The 15,236-nt window shown below is 41.1% G+C and overlaps 1 protein-coding gene across 4 annotated transcripts in view; it reads right to left on the bottom strand.

Moving 5' to 3' along the window:
• Positions 1-6,861: 6,861 nt before the first annotated feature.
• The window catches only part of STAMBP (STAM binding protein), a 34,386-nt gene continuing 26,011 nt past the window's right edge, over positions 6,862-15,236 (bottom strand). For all 4 annotated transcript variants that reach the window (XM_027099150.1, XM_027099149.1, XM_027099152.1 and 1 more), the window contains 3 exons: positions 9,782-9,894; positions 9,084-9,183; positions 6,862-7,524 (listed from right to left, as the gene is read on the bottom strand). In XM_027099150.1, the coding sequence (XP_026954951.1) occupies positions 7,468-7,524; positions 9,084-9,183; positions 9,782-9,894 (270 nt within the window). In that variant the 3' untranslated portion in view covers positions 6,862-7,467. The remainder of the gene's footprint in view (positions 7,525-9,083; positions 9,184-9,781; positions 9,895-15,236) is intronic.

Here is a 15,236-nt window from a genome sequence, read left to right as displayed (position 1 = left end):
TATATATATATATATATATATATATATATATATATATATATATATATCTTTTAGTGGACAATTTTGCTGCTCTTATTAGGCCTAACCATTTTTAATGATTGATTATCCTTAGGTTTTTTGGGTTTTTTTTGAGGTACACAGGCCTCTCACTGCCGTGGCCTCTCCCGTTGCAGAGCACAGCCTCCGGACGTGCAGGCTCAGCGGCCATGGCTCATGGGCCCAGACGCTCCGCGGCATGTGGGATCTTCCCGGACTGGGGCACGAACCCATGTCCCCTGCATCGGCAGGTGGACTCTCAACCACTGCGCCACCAGGGAAGCCCTATCCTTAGGTTGTTAGGTAGATACTTAGTTTGCAGCCAAAAACTGTGTCTCTTTTCCAGTATACTCTTTATTCTGCTTCAGTACATTGGCTAGATTATCCTTTCAGAACACTGTTAGATAACAGTAGTTAGAAAGGGTTTGTCTTGTCCCTAACATTATTTCTTTATTAAGAATGATGCTGGGTGTTGTTTCAGAAGATATATTTTATCATGTTAACAAAGCTTCTTTCTTTCCTAATTTATTAGGGGAGTTTGAAAAATAAAGAATAAATGTTGATTCTCATGTCAAATACTTTATTATTATCTATGAAAGAGTCTTGGGTCTTTATTTTCTTTTGACCTTCTTCTGTGAGGTATTATATTAGTAGACTTCTTTTGTGGGGCCAACGTTACCTTCTCAACAAACTCATCAAATACATCATGGGCTCTAGGGTTGGGCAGACCTGGGCTGCCATCCTAGCCCACCACTTACTAGCTGGGGGGTCATGTACAAGTTCTAAATGGGGATGCACAACAAATGCTGGCAGTTATGATACATTATTCCTTCACTATATTGATGAATTTATTAATGCTTTTATTTAGGAAATTTGCATCTGTATTGTTGAGGTTGATGTGAAATATATGTGTATATGATTTATTAGGTTGTGTTCACAAAAATGAAATATGCTTGTTTTTTTATTTTCCTATGCTCTGCAGCAGTTAAAAACAGCAAGAGATATTTATATACCCATGTTCACAGAAGCACTGTTCACATTAGCTAAGAAGTAGAGGCAACCCAAGTGTCATCTGACAGATGAGTGGATAAACAAAATGTGGTATATACATACAATGGAATATTCAGCCTTAAAAAGGAAGGAAATGTTGACACATGCTACAACATGGATGAGCCTTGAGGACATTATGCTGAGTAAAATAAGCCAGTCACAGAAAGACAAATACTGTATGATTCCACTTATATAAGGTATCTAAAGAAGGCAAATTCATTGAGACAGAAAACAGAAGGGTGGTTGCCAGGGGCTCGGGGGAGGGGAAAAAGGAAAGTTGTGGTTTAATGGGTACAGAGTTCCAGCTTTGCAAGATGAAAAAGTTCTGGAGATCTGTTTCTTAACAATTTCATTGAGATGCAAATTCATTAGCTTAGTTATAATAGGACTTTCTTAAAATATGCATTCGTTGTATCCCTTTGTTCACTTCTAATTTTGTATATATATTTTTTCCTCTTTGTTTACTTTATTTTTTCAAAGAATAACATTGTGAATTTATCTACCAAGATTCCTATTTATAAATTCAGCAATATCTGCTATCCTTTCCTTCCTCCTGGCTTTCTTAGCATATTTTGTTATTCTTTTTCCTAATTTGAGTCAAATGCTTATTTCATACCTTTTGATTCTTTCTTATTAAATATTAAAGCATTTAAGGTTCTAAATTTTCTTCTCTGTATAATTTGTAGAAAGTTCAGAAGTTTCAATTTGTGATACTGCATTATCACTCATCTCTAAATAAAGACAAATGGCTACATATGTAGTTTTTATTTTCTCATATGCTTTTCTTCTTTTACCTTCTAAGAGGTAACCTTCTATAATCATAAAAGGTTAAACAAATTAACTTTAATTTACTTAATTAAAATAAATTAAATTTGTTAAGTTTTAAATTAAATTTTAAATCTTTAAAATTATTATTCAAACTGTGTGCATATTTATTGCTCTGTTCCTTAAAAAACCAAAGCTGTCCCACTTATTAGCTGGTGACTTTGGATAAGTCTGTGCATTTATTCCTATCTTATGGTCAGGCACTGTTCTGGGAGCTGAGAATACAAGAGTGAACAGGACAAAAGTTGCTGTTTTCACAGAGTATTCTCTCTCTCTCTCTCTCTCTATATATATATATATGTATATATATATATATATGCTAGAGATAAACAGGATGATTTTAGCTAATGACAGTATGCAGACAGTAAAGAAGATGCGGTAGAATGATGGGGTGGAGACGGTTTTTTTGGTTTTGGTTTTAGATAGTTTTTTTTTTTTTTTTAATTTGGCTGAATCAGGTCTTAGTTGTGGCATGCGGGATCTTCACTGAGGCATGTGGGATCTTCTGTTGTGGCGCGCGGGCTTCTCTCTAGTTGCGGTCCATGGGCTCCTGACCGCATGGGCTGAGTAGTTACGGTGCACAGGCTTAGCTGCCCTGCGGCATGTGGGATATTAGTTCCCCGACCAGGGATTGAACCCGTGTCTCCTGCATTGGAAGGTGGATTCTTAACCACTGGACTACCAGGGAAGTCCCGGGGTGGAGGTGTTTTAGATGGGGTTGTCAGGGAAGACCTCTGCTAACTGCTAGATCCCATGGACTCATCTTGGTCCTTAGCCCAGAAAACCTCTCCTGAGCCATTTGGTACCACTCACCTCCCCCTTTTTTAAACTGTTGCTTTCCTTGGTTTCTGTGACGAGATAGTAGTGACTTTGTCACCACTGTCTCTTGGTTTCCTCCTACGTCTCTGACCTCCGCCTTTCAGACTTTAGTCCAGGCACATCTTCCCCCACCCACCCTGCTGGGTAGCACAGTCATCTGTCCTGGCAGCTGGAAGAGGAGCTTAAATGCTGGCTCCCTCTTCTGAGAGCTCTTGCTTGTATTCAGACCTTTGGCACAAGGTGACACTGGGGTGGCGGCACAGGTTCAGGATACAATGTCTGAGTCAAGGCAGTAAGATGGCTTCCCAAAGGCGGAGGTTAGGTCACAAGTCCACCTGGCTTTCTAACACACGGCTCAACACCACGGACATTATTTCAAGGAAGGGCTCAGTAAAAGAAAGTAAGGAAGTACTGTGCTGACTGAAAGGCACTCAACACAGTGCTAGAAAGCAAACATGGTCCTATCCTTACATGACATGAGGTTACATGACAGTTCAGTGACCTGACTCACATAAAACAATAAGAAAACACTGCAAAACAGCAAAAAAACACATACCAAATTGTGGGAAACAGGCCACAAGTGCCACTGGAGCTCAAAGAAGGAAGCCCTGAGTGAATTTATCAGTTCAAGAAGACACTGATGGTAGAACTTGAACCAAGCCCTCAGGGAAGCAGGTTTAATCACCAAAGGACACAAAAGTCCATGGTTATTCAGTGCGACAGGGCTGGATTCTGGATCCAACAGGCACAATGAATGATGCGGGGCTTATCCTGTAAGAGTAAGGCCCACTTCTAACCCCAAGTAGGCAAAGGTTAACAAAAAATTCAACCCTGGACTAAAGAATAAAGACTTCTGTGAAGAGGATCAAAGTTCTCTTCCAATTCTTTCACCTCAAGAAATAGTTGGAACAACAAAAGTGGGAGGTTCAAACAAGAGTGGGATGGAACCAAGGGTTAAAAGATACGGTGCAATCTCTTTAGGTCCTGGCTCTGCTCTGGGTCTTAAGGGAAATGAGTAGAAATTTGGAATGTTTCTTCTGATTCTTGAGGTTCTCAGTTTTCCAGTTCAGAACATCAGGGCAGACCAGAAAAGATATTTGGAGCTGAGGCTCTGTTAGTGATAAAGAATGTGAATCTATCTGAGGAGTCCTCTAGCTGGAAGCTGGAGGAGGTAGAGGTCTCGCAGGTGGAAGTAACGGTACCTCAACTCTAACACTTGCAGAGATACAAATAACAAGTAGCTTAAATCTTTATATTGAATAGCATCTTTACAACTCTCATAGTTGCATATGGAGTTCATTCTATCCTCATTCGAGGTAGGTATATTAGACTGATCCCACTTCACAGAATTTTAAAGAAGTTTGGGAAGTTCAGTGACTTCCTGGTGAATGAACAGTTGAGCCTAGAAGCAAAGTCTTTAATGTTCAGCCTGGCACTTCCTCTCAAGAGGATAATGCTCCAGTGTTCCAAACAGGCCTTCTCAGGGCCTCAAGCAAAGCTCCTCACAAAAAGAAAGAAGCCTTGCCTCTGAAGTTCCACTCCGGGCTCACGCACTTGAAAGATCCTTGAACAAACTGGTCTCCAAACCCAGGTGGGGTTAATATACTGAGATATAGTGGGGAGGGGCTGGGAGGCACAATACAAACTGGACTGTTTTCTAGGGAACAACATCTGGTCTGATCTGAAAACTGTTCTCAAAATCCACTTGAAGCAGACCAAAGTCACAGGATTCACTGGGCCCTCATGTCATTGAGGCTTTGCTCCTAGCGGTCTCCAGTCCTGTCAACCCCCACATGAAAAGCTCCTTCCACTGGGGTAACTGAAACCCAGAGGTGACCAAAGTCAAAGGGGATAGGCATTATGATTTTAAACTCTGGGGTGCCAAATGGAAGTGGAAACCCTTGCTTCTCAAACAACAAGTATCCACCATGACACTAGGGAATGATCCCCCCCACTAGTGAATGCTTCCCACCATGGCTTTTAAGGTGTCTGGCACCCAAGAGAGCATTATAAGGCTTAAGTGGTTTTTTTCTTCCTCTTTGGTGGTATTCAGTTAGGAGTACGTGGAAGTAATCAGCTGAAAAAACCCAGGCCTGCCCTGACCCCCAGCAGAGTCTTCACCAGCGTCTCTGCACCTGGCCCACGGCACTTTGGAGGGTCTGTGCCTCTGAGGCCAGCTGGGATGCAATCAGATACTGCTTCTCTCTCCCCACTCAGTCCAGACAAGTATCGCACTTGTGTGGCTTGGGAGAGTGGAAAGGCTTTCAGGAGCCCAGAAGTCAGTCTCTTTATCAAGTAGTTTTTACCCTTTCAATACAAGCTTCTTTCCTCAGGTTTTGTGGTCTGACTTCCTTTTATTCACAATATTCCTTTCCTCCTTTCCCTACAGTTCTGGCTCCTTTTCTCTCACTGCCCTATCCAGTCTCCCTGCTTCCTTGTGAGCTGGCTTGATAGCATGTCTCTTCCACAGATGTAGGGTGAAGTGAGACACTAAAGCTGGCCTGTGCAAAGTACCACTTTCGTGGCTAGACTGTAGCAGGTCTGAAGAGGACAACTGCAGACTGATTTCCTGCACCCATCCATTTACTGAGATTTCTTCTGCACAGGTGTGGAGGCAAGAAAATGTGGCGATCTGGTAAACAGTAAATGATCAATGTGGTTGCAATCTATGATACAGTTCACTTTGGTTCAACAAACATTTTCTGAATGTCTATGATGTGCAGAGACTGATGAATCAGTTCAAAACTCCCCAGTATAAATGACTAATACAGTGGTTTTCAACCCTGGCTGCACTTGAGAATCCTAGCAGCTTAAAAGACAAAAACAGAAACAAACAATGTCTGGGGTCCCTCTCCAGAGATTTGGATTTCACTGGTTGGGGCGTGGTGGAGTGTGAGTATCAGTATTTTTTAAAAAGCTCCCCAGGTGTTTGAATGTGTAGTCAGGGGTAAGAGCTTTATGTGGCCATATGTAGAAGGTTTGGAATAAGGGCTAAATTTAGATTTTAAGCAGTGGAAAGCTATTGTAGGTTTTTGAGCAAGTGAGGAAACATGAGGATGGCTGTAATGTGGGAAACTTCTCCTGACTGTACTGGGCAGAAAAGACTGGAGTCAAGAAACACTAAAAACAAAGAGACCTGGTAAAAAGTCTATTGCAATAGTTCAAGTAAGGGGTAATAAGATCCTAAACTAAGCAGCAGCCTTGAGAATGGAAAGAAGGGGTGAATTTCCTGGAAAGTGCAGGGCCAGGCAATTGTAGGACTGTTAAGGGCAAAGGGAGCAGTCCAGGCTGCCTCTGGGGCTACGGCAGGAAAGGAGGGCAGTGACCAGAGAGGTTCTCTTTCCCTTGCCCAGACCCACCTACCTCCACATTCCCACCTACTCTGAAACTGCAGAACAAAGAACTTCTAGTATCTTTGGAGTTAAGAACTTATGAGAAAAACAAGAATATAGACACTTGGCTTTTGGGGGAAAAGTTCAAGGGCTGCTAACCTAAGCAATAAAGACTGAATATATTCAGGACACAAAATTTTAAGATGAAGCAAAACTTCATACATTTGCAAATTTTCTTTACCACAGAATTTTGATACAAAAAGAAATCATTCTCCTATCCAAGGCATTTACTCTCCTGCCCTGACCAGAGAGGACACAAACAATACCATTAATTTCTGGGCCACCTTATAACACTAGGCTCAGCTCATAGAAAAAATACAGAATCAACTGCAGCTTCAAACATCTTCCTAGATGTTGCCTAAGTCAGAAAGGAAGAGCCAACACAATAAAACCAGCAGGGTGGGGTGGCATGGGAATATAATCATTTATTTGGAGTGTAACCTGGTACTCCAAACAAAGGCTCTATTATCCTCAGCTGAAAGCTTTTAGGGCATAAGGAGGAAGTGAATGGGATGACCGACTTGAGATAGCACCAAAAGAACAGAGATGACTTCACAGTCCTGGAAGATGGCAAAAGGCAGAGAGAAAAGACTGAACAATTAAAAGTGAACTGGGACATACCTTCAATGTTGGTACATCTCAAATTCCATTTTCCCCTCACCTTTCCCCAAATAACCAGACCATTTAGTTAACCTCTCTAGACAATGCTTGATCCAACAGATCATTCTAGAGCACAAAAAAATATATAGTTGTTATTTTATTGTAGAAGAAAAAATATCCCTAAATATTTGTTAAATAACAATAACTCCTGACAAAATCATTCTTCAGGGTTCTTGGGCCTCACCATCTGGTCAAACACAGCAAGCTCTCCCTCAGCCTTATGATAAGCTTCATTAATATTGCCATAAACCACAGAAAAACCCAAAGATTTTCTAAATGGCTTCCAAATTTCTGCATAGATGCCCTTAATTAGTCCAAAGGTAAACAATAAACAAGTTGGCCGAGAAATTAGAAGGATCTCTGAGAGGGGAAAAAATGTTAACAATTGGTGAATCTAGAACAAAGGGTATATAAGTGTTCATTACAACATTTTTTCAACTTAATTTTTTAGTTACAGGCAGACTGAAAAGTTGCTTTAGCATGATCATGCTATTTTCCAGATGTGCCTAAAAAACATATTCAATTATTTCTTTTCAAACCAGAAATAGAAAATCAGTTCTCCCCCAGGTGATACGTTCTATTCTGTTTTAAAAAGCTTCCAGAGCTTTCTGGAAAGTTTAAATTAAGGGGCTACCAGTACACTGATATGGTTTTATAGTTCTTGGGAAGTGTCTGAGTCAAACTCTCATCGAAGGTCTGTGATGGTCACTGCTCTGTCCACAACAGTCACGTGGCTGCAGCTCTGCAACAGGGAAAAAGAAAGAAAGGGAAAGTCCTGGAAAATTCTGAAAAGTCATCTTTAAAACTCCTTACTTGTTGAAGTCATGGAAGATATCTTTTACTTAACTTCCTGTGTGTTTTCTTATCTTTGAAAAGCAAGTTTAAAAGCTATTTACAATAAGCAGTTCACTGCCTAACTTCTTATATCTTTTGTATATTGTCATGATATATAAATATATATGTTTAAGAAAAACCCAAACAAACAAAACTCCTATTTACAATGCTTATTCTGGCTAGTGGTTCCCAGGCTGGCAGCCAGACTGCTACTTAAATGGCTGTTATGGTAAGGGGTCTGGGAATTATTACTTCCACCAACCCAGAATCAATAGGCTGTAGCCTGAATCAATGTGGGCCCATATACCTTCATTTATTTTTCAAATGTATGTATATTCTAGAGTCATTCGTAAAATATACATTTATTTTAAATAACTGCTGAATTCATTGCAGTTTTTTGGGTTATTATGTCAACCAGATAATAAAGTACACCTACTCTCACACGGGGAATACTCCCTCTTGGCATGCATAAGGGTTCATCCTAACTGAAAGCCTAGGCATTTCTGGGGGATTGTATAGCCTCTGTTTCAACATCCTGGTACCTAGACATTTATTATATTCCAAGGCAGGCTAACCTATTTGTGAACAAGTCTGTCAGAAAGTTCTTTCTCATACTCAGCTGAAAACTGTCATCCCACAGGATCTTAAGTTTTAGTTCTGGGAGTCACACCCAATACCTTTTTATACAACAATTCTTCTAACACTTATAGTCAGTTCTCAGATGCTCCCTGGGGTTCTCTCCTAAACACCCCCAGTTTCTTTTATGTGACAAGGGTCTGACTCCCTTTTCCATATTGGTCACTTTTCAGGAAACCCAAAAGAAATAATAATACTCCATGGCCAGCATGGAGTGAAGCAATACTATCACATTAGATTTGAGGGGAAAAATTGAAACATACTTATCAGCAACTGAAACTTTTTACTCACGGAATACCACTTGGGGAAAAAAACTTTCTAATAAGGTCATAAAAATCCCTGTTATCTAAAATCAAATTAAAAGCAATATTCCACAATTAAATATACTTAAGTGGCTTTTTCTTTTGAATTCAAATCTCTTATTGAAGTGCAGGCTTAGCAACTGATGATGATGAAGGAAAAAACCTAACATTTAATAAGCAAGCTACTGCACTTGGTACTTTCTGTGCATCACTTCATTTAATCCTGTCAATAACCCTATTCAAGTACGTATTATTATTATTATCATCTTCATTTACAGATGAGAAAGCTGAGGCCCAGGAAGGTTAAGTAACTTGATCAAAGACACACAGTCCTTAAGTAGCAGAGCTAAGACTCAAACTCCTTCCTATCCCACACCGCTTCCCATGTATGTTTTTATTAGGAAGATTTGGAAAAATAAGTGACAAGGCTGATCTTCTATGTGTGTCACAAAGGACAATGTGCCTCATCAGCTCTTACTGTCCTCCCTGGTTAAAGCACAGCTCCGATTTCTTCTACATAGATACATACACAGAAGAGAGGTGGATCCTTGCTGTGTGGATGAAATCCTTTCTGGCGACAGGAAGAAATCTCCTCTAGTCCGTGGTCAGTTAGTCTAAAGAATCCAGTTCTGAAATAAGAAAAAGCAGATCTAGAATCAAGCAAAGGTGTCCCCTCAATCACACACACACACACACACACACACACACACACACACACACACACACAAACATACACACAGAGCAGTGAAGAGCTCACTTTGAGACAGCCTCAAAAGTATGCTGGCTCATAGGTCTCTTCTCTGGTGAATGAATCAGTTAGAGAATGACTCATCACCGCCACTACGCTACTTTTACTGGGAGAATTCATAGTAAATAACAGGATTTAGAATGAAAAAGTAACTTTTGGAGATAATCTGTTGGATTTTGAAATTTTCTAATCTGATATCAATCTCTTGAAATTCCTACTGCTTCAAGTCAAACACTTCAAATTTTTTATGTCCTTTTCTTATAAAAGCATCTAGGTTGTTGCTTGGATACTTTTGTAAACAAGTTAGAGTAGGTTTATCAGGATATAGGACTTAAAAGGAAGCCTTTTTAAAAAGCCAATCAATACCACAATCTATATATTTTATAGAGAACAAGGTCTTAAGAATGGAGAATGTTTCCTCTGAGGCTTTTCCCCGGCTATCTCCTTGCAAAACCCTGAACCACACCCTATGTACTTACTCCTGGAACTTGGGGGAACAAACGATGGCTATCGACTCTGGCAACATCATCTGGTAGGAGCAGTGAGTGTGTAGGTCAACACTGGAGAGGAAGGCGGTCTGCGTGGGATGAGTCTGAGAAGAGAAAAAAAGGCAGGGACCCCTTCAGCGAGAATACACAGTCAAGCCTGGCCCATGAAGGAAGGTAGAGCCAAGTAATTCTCAATAACTTGCTACGATCTCCTTACGTACAAAGCCATTAGCAGCCATGAGGAATATGCCTGAAGTTCATAATAAGTAATGAACCTCCTTCCCAGCACTGTAAACGAGTATAGTGTAACATGAGTATGTGAAGAGACTCAATTTCTAATTGACCATCAAGACTTATCTGGCTACTCACAAGCTCTCTCAACACAATGGCGTCTCCCATACTGGATCAGACAGTACATGCTGCCCAATACAACAACCTAGTAGAAGTCAAGGACTTAACAAAGCACAGTTAGATGAATGATTCTTCTTCCTGATGGAGGGGTTAAAAGGTCAAGCATGAGTCTGGGGCTCTATAGGCAAAAGTAGCAAAAGCTGTCCTGTGGTTAAAGCATATCTTTCAAGGATATGAGAGGCAGAGGGTTACTGGGATTTCAGAAGGGTAGTTAAATCACACAAAGGACCCTGTCTTATTTGAGAAAAAGACCAAGATATTGAATTTTGAGGGTAATCAGTTAAAGCACCATCTAAATTACATTGTTTATCTCATCTGTTTTCAGTTACTTAATGGTTTTTGTTTTGGCCACGCCTCGTGGCTTGTGGCATCTTAGTTCCCCAACCAGGTATTGAACCTAGGCCACAGCAGTGAAAGCACTGAGTCCTAACCACTGGAATCCCACAGTTATTTAATGTTTCATTGATCACACTCTTTGTACACAAATGGACCATATAATGACTTACGTTCATCTCAGAGGGGGTGTGAGATAACAAGGATGGAAAAAGAAAAACCCAATATGACTCAAAAAGACCACCAATCTTTACTGACAGAAAAGCACAGAAAAGAAATATGTGCCCTTGACCAGTGTTTTCAACCCTGTTGTGCAAAAAATGAAGCTTCTGAGGAACTTGTCAAAAGCACAGGCTCCTGCACCCCACCCTGGAAATATCCATCCTGAGAAGGAAATTTTTTTCTTTAAAGCTCATTAAATGATTCTTATGTGCAGCCTCATCTGAGAAGCACAACTGCATAGAATGCTGTGACCAGCTCATTGTGGAAGAGGTCTGCAATACAGGAACATGTTAGCTGAGTGCTGACAGTAAATCTATACACAGGTCTGCATGGGGAAGGAAAGAACTTTCATGACCACAAGGGAGAAACAGTTTCTACCTAATACGAATATGATCCTATAGACTGTTAGGGACAGCCTGTGCCAACACCCTACAGCCCATGGTTACAGCCTGAAATTTTAACTGAGAACAAATAAGACCTACACAAGCTGATGAAGGCCTCCAATCTGAAGTTGCGTTAGCTAGAAAGATGATATACAGATACATAGCAGGGGATCAATAAATAATTGTTAAACTAAACCAAAAAATCTTGTTTGAGCCTCTGCTCCCCACTAACTACTGTACCTTCTCTCCTTCCCTTTACAGTCAAGTTTCTTGAAAAAACAGTTATGCTCACTGTGTCCACCATGCTGGTGACAGAGGCAGGCATTTTTATGAAGAGAAAACAATACACTAAAGGAGCAGAAGTAAGTGAGGAGAGTGAATGCCCAGGGTAGCCTGGGTGCCTGGATGAGTAGGGCAGCCACAGGAGAGCAATGCCAGGTAAGACAAGGTGAAGGAGTGCCTTGAATACTGAGTTGGGGGTTACACAATAGTTGGTGATAAACATGACCATACAAAGTTTTTGACCAGGGAACCTGATTTATATAGCTGGCAAGGTACAGAAGGAAGAACTGACCTTTTGCCTTCTCCTCTTGCCAATTTTAAGATCTGAGCAAACGTTATGGTCTGCTTTTGTTTGCTTTCAATCCCAAGTTAGGAAGGAATGCTACAGAAATATCATGGGGAAAAAAAGCTGGAATACTATCAATTTAGGCTCTAAATTTCTTCCTAGCTAGGCCCCCACTGATATTAAAAATCCTTTTACTCATTTGTGGCTAAGATCTACCTGAAGTCTAAACAGAAATTATTCCAAACTTTCCCCATCTTCTCCAGTTTTTAAACTTATCTGTCTCCTCCTGCTGAGCAGTGGATCTAGACTTCAACCTTGTTGATAGCAAGATCACCTAAAATGAGTTCCCTCAACCCCTCCAATTATAACCTCAAAAATCTCTCGGTATCTTTCTTTCTTCCTTCAATTCTGTCTCAGAGGAGTGAGTGTTTTCTCCCCCATATGAAGATGACTCCCTTTTTGTACTTCTGATTTAATACTTTCCTATCTTCCATTACCTTGTCTCTCCTGACCTCTGACATCTGCTGCACAGGCTCCACTATACTCCACCAGCTCACTGGGCTTAAAAACATGTTCAGGGACTTCCCTGGTGGCACAGTAGTTAAGAATCCGCCCGCCAATGCAGGCGACACGGGTTTGAGCCCTGGTCCAGGAAGATCCCACATGCCGCGGAGCAACTAAGCCCGCCTGTGTGCCACAACTACTGAGCCTGCACACCTAGAGCCCATGCTCTGCAACAAGAGAAGCCAGTGCAATAAGACCATGCACTGCAACAAAGAGTAGCCCCTGCTCGCTGCAACTAGAGAAAGCCTGCGCTCAGCAACGAAGACCCAACGCAGCCAAAAATAAATAAATATTTTTTTTTAAAAAATGTTCAGACAACTATACACAAGAATGCAGATGAACCTTAAAAACTGAGTAAAAGGGCTTCCCTGGTGGTGTAGTGGTTGAGAGTCCGCCTGCCGATGCAGGGGACACGGGTTCATGCCCCGGTCTGGGAAGATCCCACATCCTGCGGAGCGGCTGGGCCCGTGAGCCACGGCTGCTGAGCCTGCGCATCCGGAGCCTGTACTCCAGAACGGGAGAGGCCACAACAGTGAGAGGTTCGCGTACCGCAAAAAAAAAAAAAAAAAAAAGAAAATTGAGCAAAAGAAGCCAAGTACAAAAAAATACATATTATACAATTCTATTTACATAAAGTTCAAAACCAGGCAAAACTAAACTATTGGGTTTAGGGATACACACTTAGGTGGTAAAGCTATAAAGAAAAGCAAAGAATTTCCAGAAATGTCAAGTGAGGGACTATCTATACCAGAGAGGAAGGGTAACTGGGCAGGACATGGAGGTGGGAGTGTGCTTCTGGCGACGCTCTATTTCTTCACCTAGGTAATGTATGCGCACAGATGTTTGTTTAATGATTCATTAAAGTGCACGTTTATTTTATGTACTTTCTTATACACATTTCAAATATAAAGGTTTAAAAAAAAAACAAAATAAAAACAGAACACATTTTCACACTAAACCATAAATCAAGCAAACTCTCTCAACCTGGCTATTCATTAAGCCACCATTCCATCTCTTTCCTTTCCTTTAGTCAGTGCTAAGCTCTTCAAAAAATCAGTATATATTTCACTATCACCACAACCTCAATACCCATTACTTCTTAAACCTTTTTAATCTGCATAAAACCCACTAAATTGAGGTCATCAATGACCTCATTAAATCCGAAGGGCTCATACAAGTCTTCATCTCTCTGCAGCATGTGACATAGTTAACATCCTGAAGCTTCTTCTTAAGATGTTCCTCCTCCTTTGGCATCTGCGCCTTAACACTCCCCTCACCTTTCTCTGACATCTCGCTTCATGACTGACTACTCCTTACGCTCCCCTAAGTGGCCTGTCCTTCAAGCTGCCAGTGAATCTCTTCCTGTTCTCCACCCTCCTCCAGTTCCAAGGCTTCCAAGGTCAGCTGTATGCAGAGGTCTCCCGGTTCTCTTTCCCACCTAGACCGTGTTCCCAAGTTCCAACTGCCTGATAATTACCTCCACCAATATAATGTCAAATACTCACAACGGAAGACACCATTTGCCCCACTTCCAAGTAAGCTCTCCTGCTGGAGCCTCTGTTTCTGCTTATGAGATGATTAATCATTGCCACCCCCATGAGTCAGGCCTGAAATCTCTAAGTCATCACTTACTCATCATCCTCTCTTACTCATTCCCCACATCCTCTGAAATCCTACATTTATCTCTTCCTTCCCAAATGCACTGCTATCACCGTAGCTCTCATCATTATTAGACTTTATCATCACATTAACCTCTTAAATGATCTCCCTGCTTCAACCTCCTCACTAAAAAGCAGAACTATCCTGCCTGTCCACCCAAAACCCTCCAGAACACTGCTCCTAAAGTATCATGTGAAAGCTTACCTACAACTGTTTCCTGATATGAACAATAAGCCCCAGAAAACTGGACCACTCAAAGCTGCAGGATCACAGTCTGCCTATTCCAGTGTTGTCCCCTCCATATGGAACTCTCCCTTGGCTCACCTCGTCAAAATTCTAGAAAATCACCCCAGGTGTGATCCTTCCCTCCTCTGAATTCCACAGGGCTGTTTGCACCTCTTGAGGCACTTGGCACATTCTGCCTCACATGAAGAGTTATGACTTGTCTATATGTCAGTCTCCTTTATGAGACTAAAATCATATCTTACTCAAATTTGTATCCCCTGGCGGATAAGGTACAAGTTTTCTACTCCCCATGTAAGATAATGGGGGATACACAATAAAAGGCAAATATTTATGAAAGGACAGAGGCACACTGACTGCCTCACAGGTCAGTATTTCCCAAATTCTAACATACAAGTGTGTGCAATCTTCCCAAATCCAGAAATGAGCTGCCTTGTTTTTATGTAACCCTGTCACACAATATGGAAAACAGCTTGGTCTATGAGAATGAGGGGTTGAAAAGGAATAGAAAGAAAAATTAAGAAGTAATCTTTAGGGATGGAATTATATTTTACCTGAATATTACCAGAAGACTGTTAAGACATACAGACACTTGAAAATCTCCTATATTCGTGGCCCTTCTGATTTATGTAAAGGTATAGACTGCTTTAAGAAAGACCAAATGGAGGCATCTGAATTAACTTCCTTGGCTCATTTAAAATATTTTGATTTATATACCTTTCAGGAACATCATTTGTACGAAGTAAGGCATAGCCTCTACCGTTAAGGTCCACATATACTCGAGGCTAGCATCCTATCACTGTTCACGCTCACAGGGGAATTGGGACTTTAGGGAAACAGGTTCATTTCCATTAAAAAATTTTAAGTTAAAAAGCCCTAAGTAATGCCCGGAAATCAATACTGTGGTGCAAGCAGTTACGTATGCTAGGGAAGTCAAGTCTGCATCCAACAGAGGGAAGTACAACCATCTAAATAGTCTGGATACAATTCACTCTGCTCCAAGCCAAAAATAAGCAGTGTGTTTATAATATCATGTGAGAAGAGGAGACGAACCCCTGGAGAG

This window comes from Aethalodelphis obliquidens, unplaced genomic scaffold (genome assembly GCF_003676395.1).
Source record: "Aethalodelphis obliquidens isolate GAN/ISIS:26980383/991018 unplaced genomic scaffold, ASM367639v1 scaffold128, whole genome shotgun sequence".
NCBI classification, from domain to species: Eukaryota; Metazoa; Chordata; class Mammalia; order Artiodactyla; family Delphinidae; genus Aethalodelphis; species Aethalodelphis obliquidens.
The sequence above is the reverse complement of the archived record's forward strand: the minus strand, read 5'-3'. Positions and strand labels throughout refer to the sequence as shown.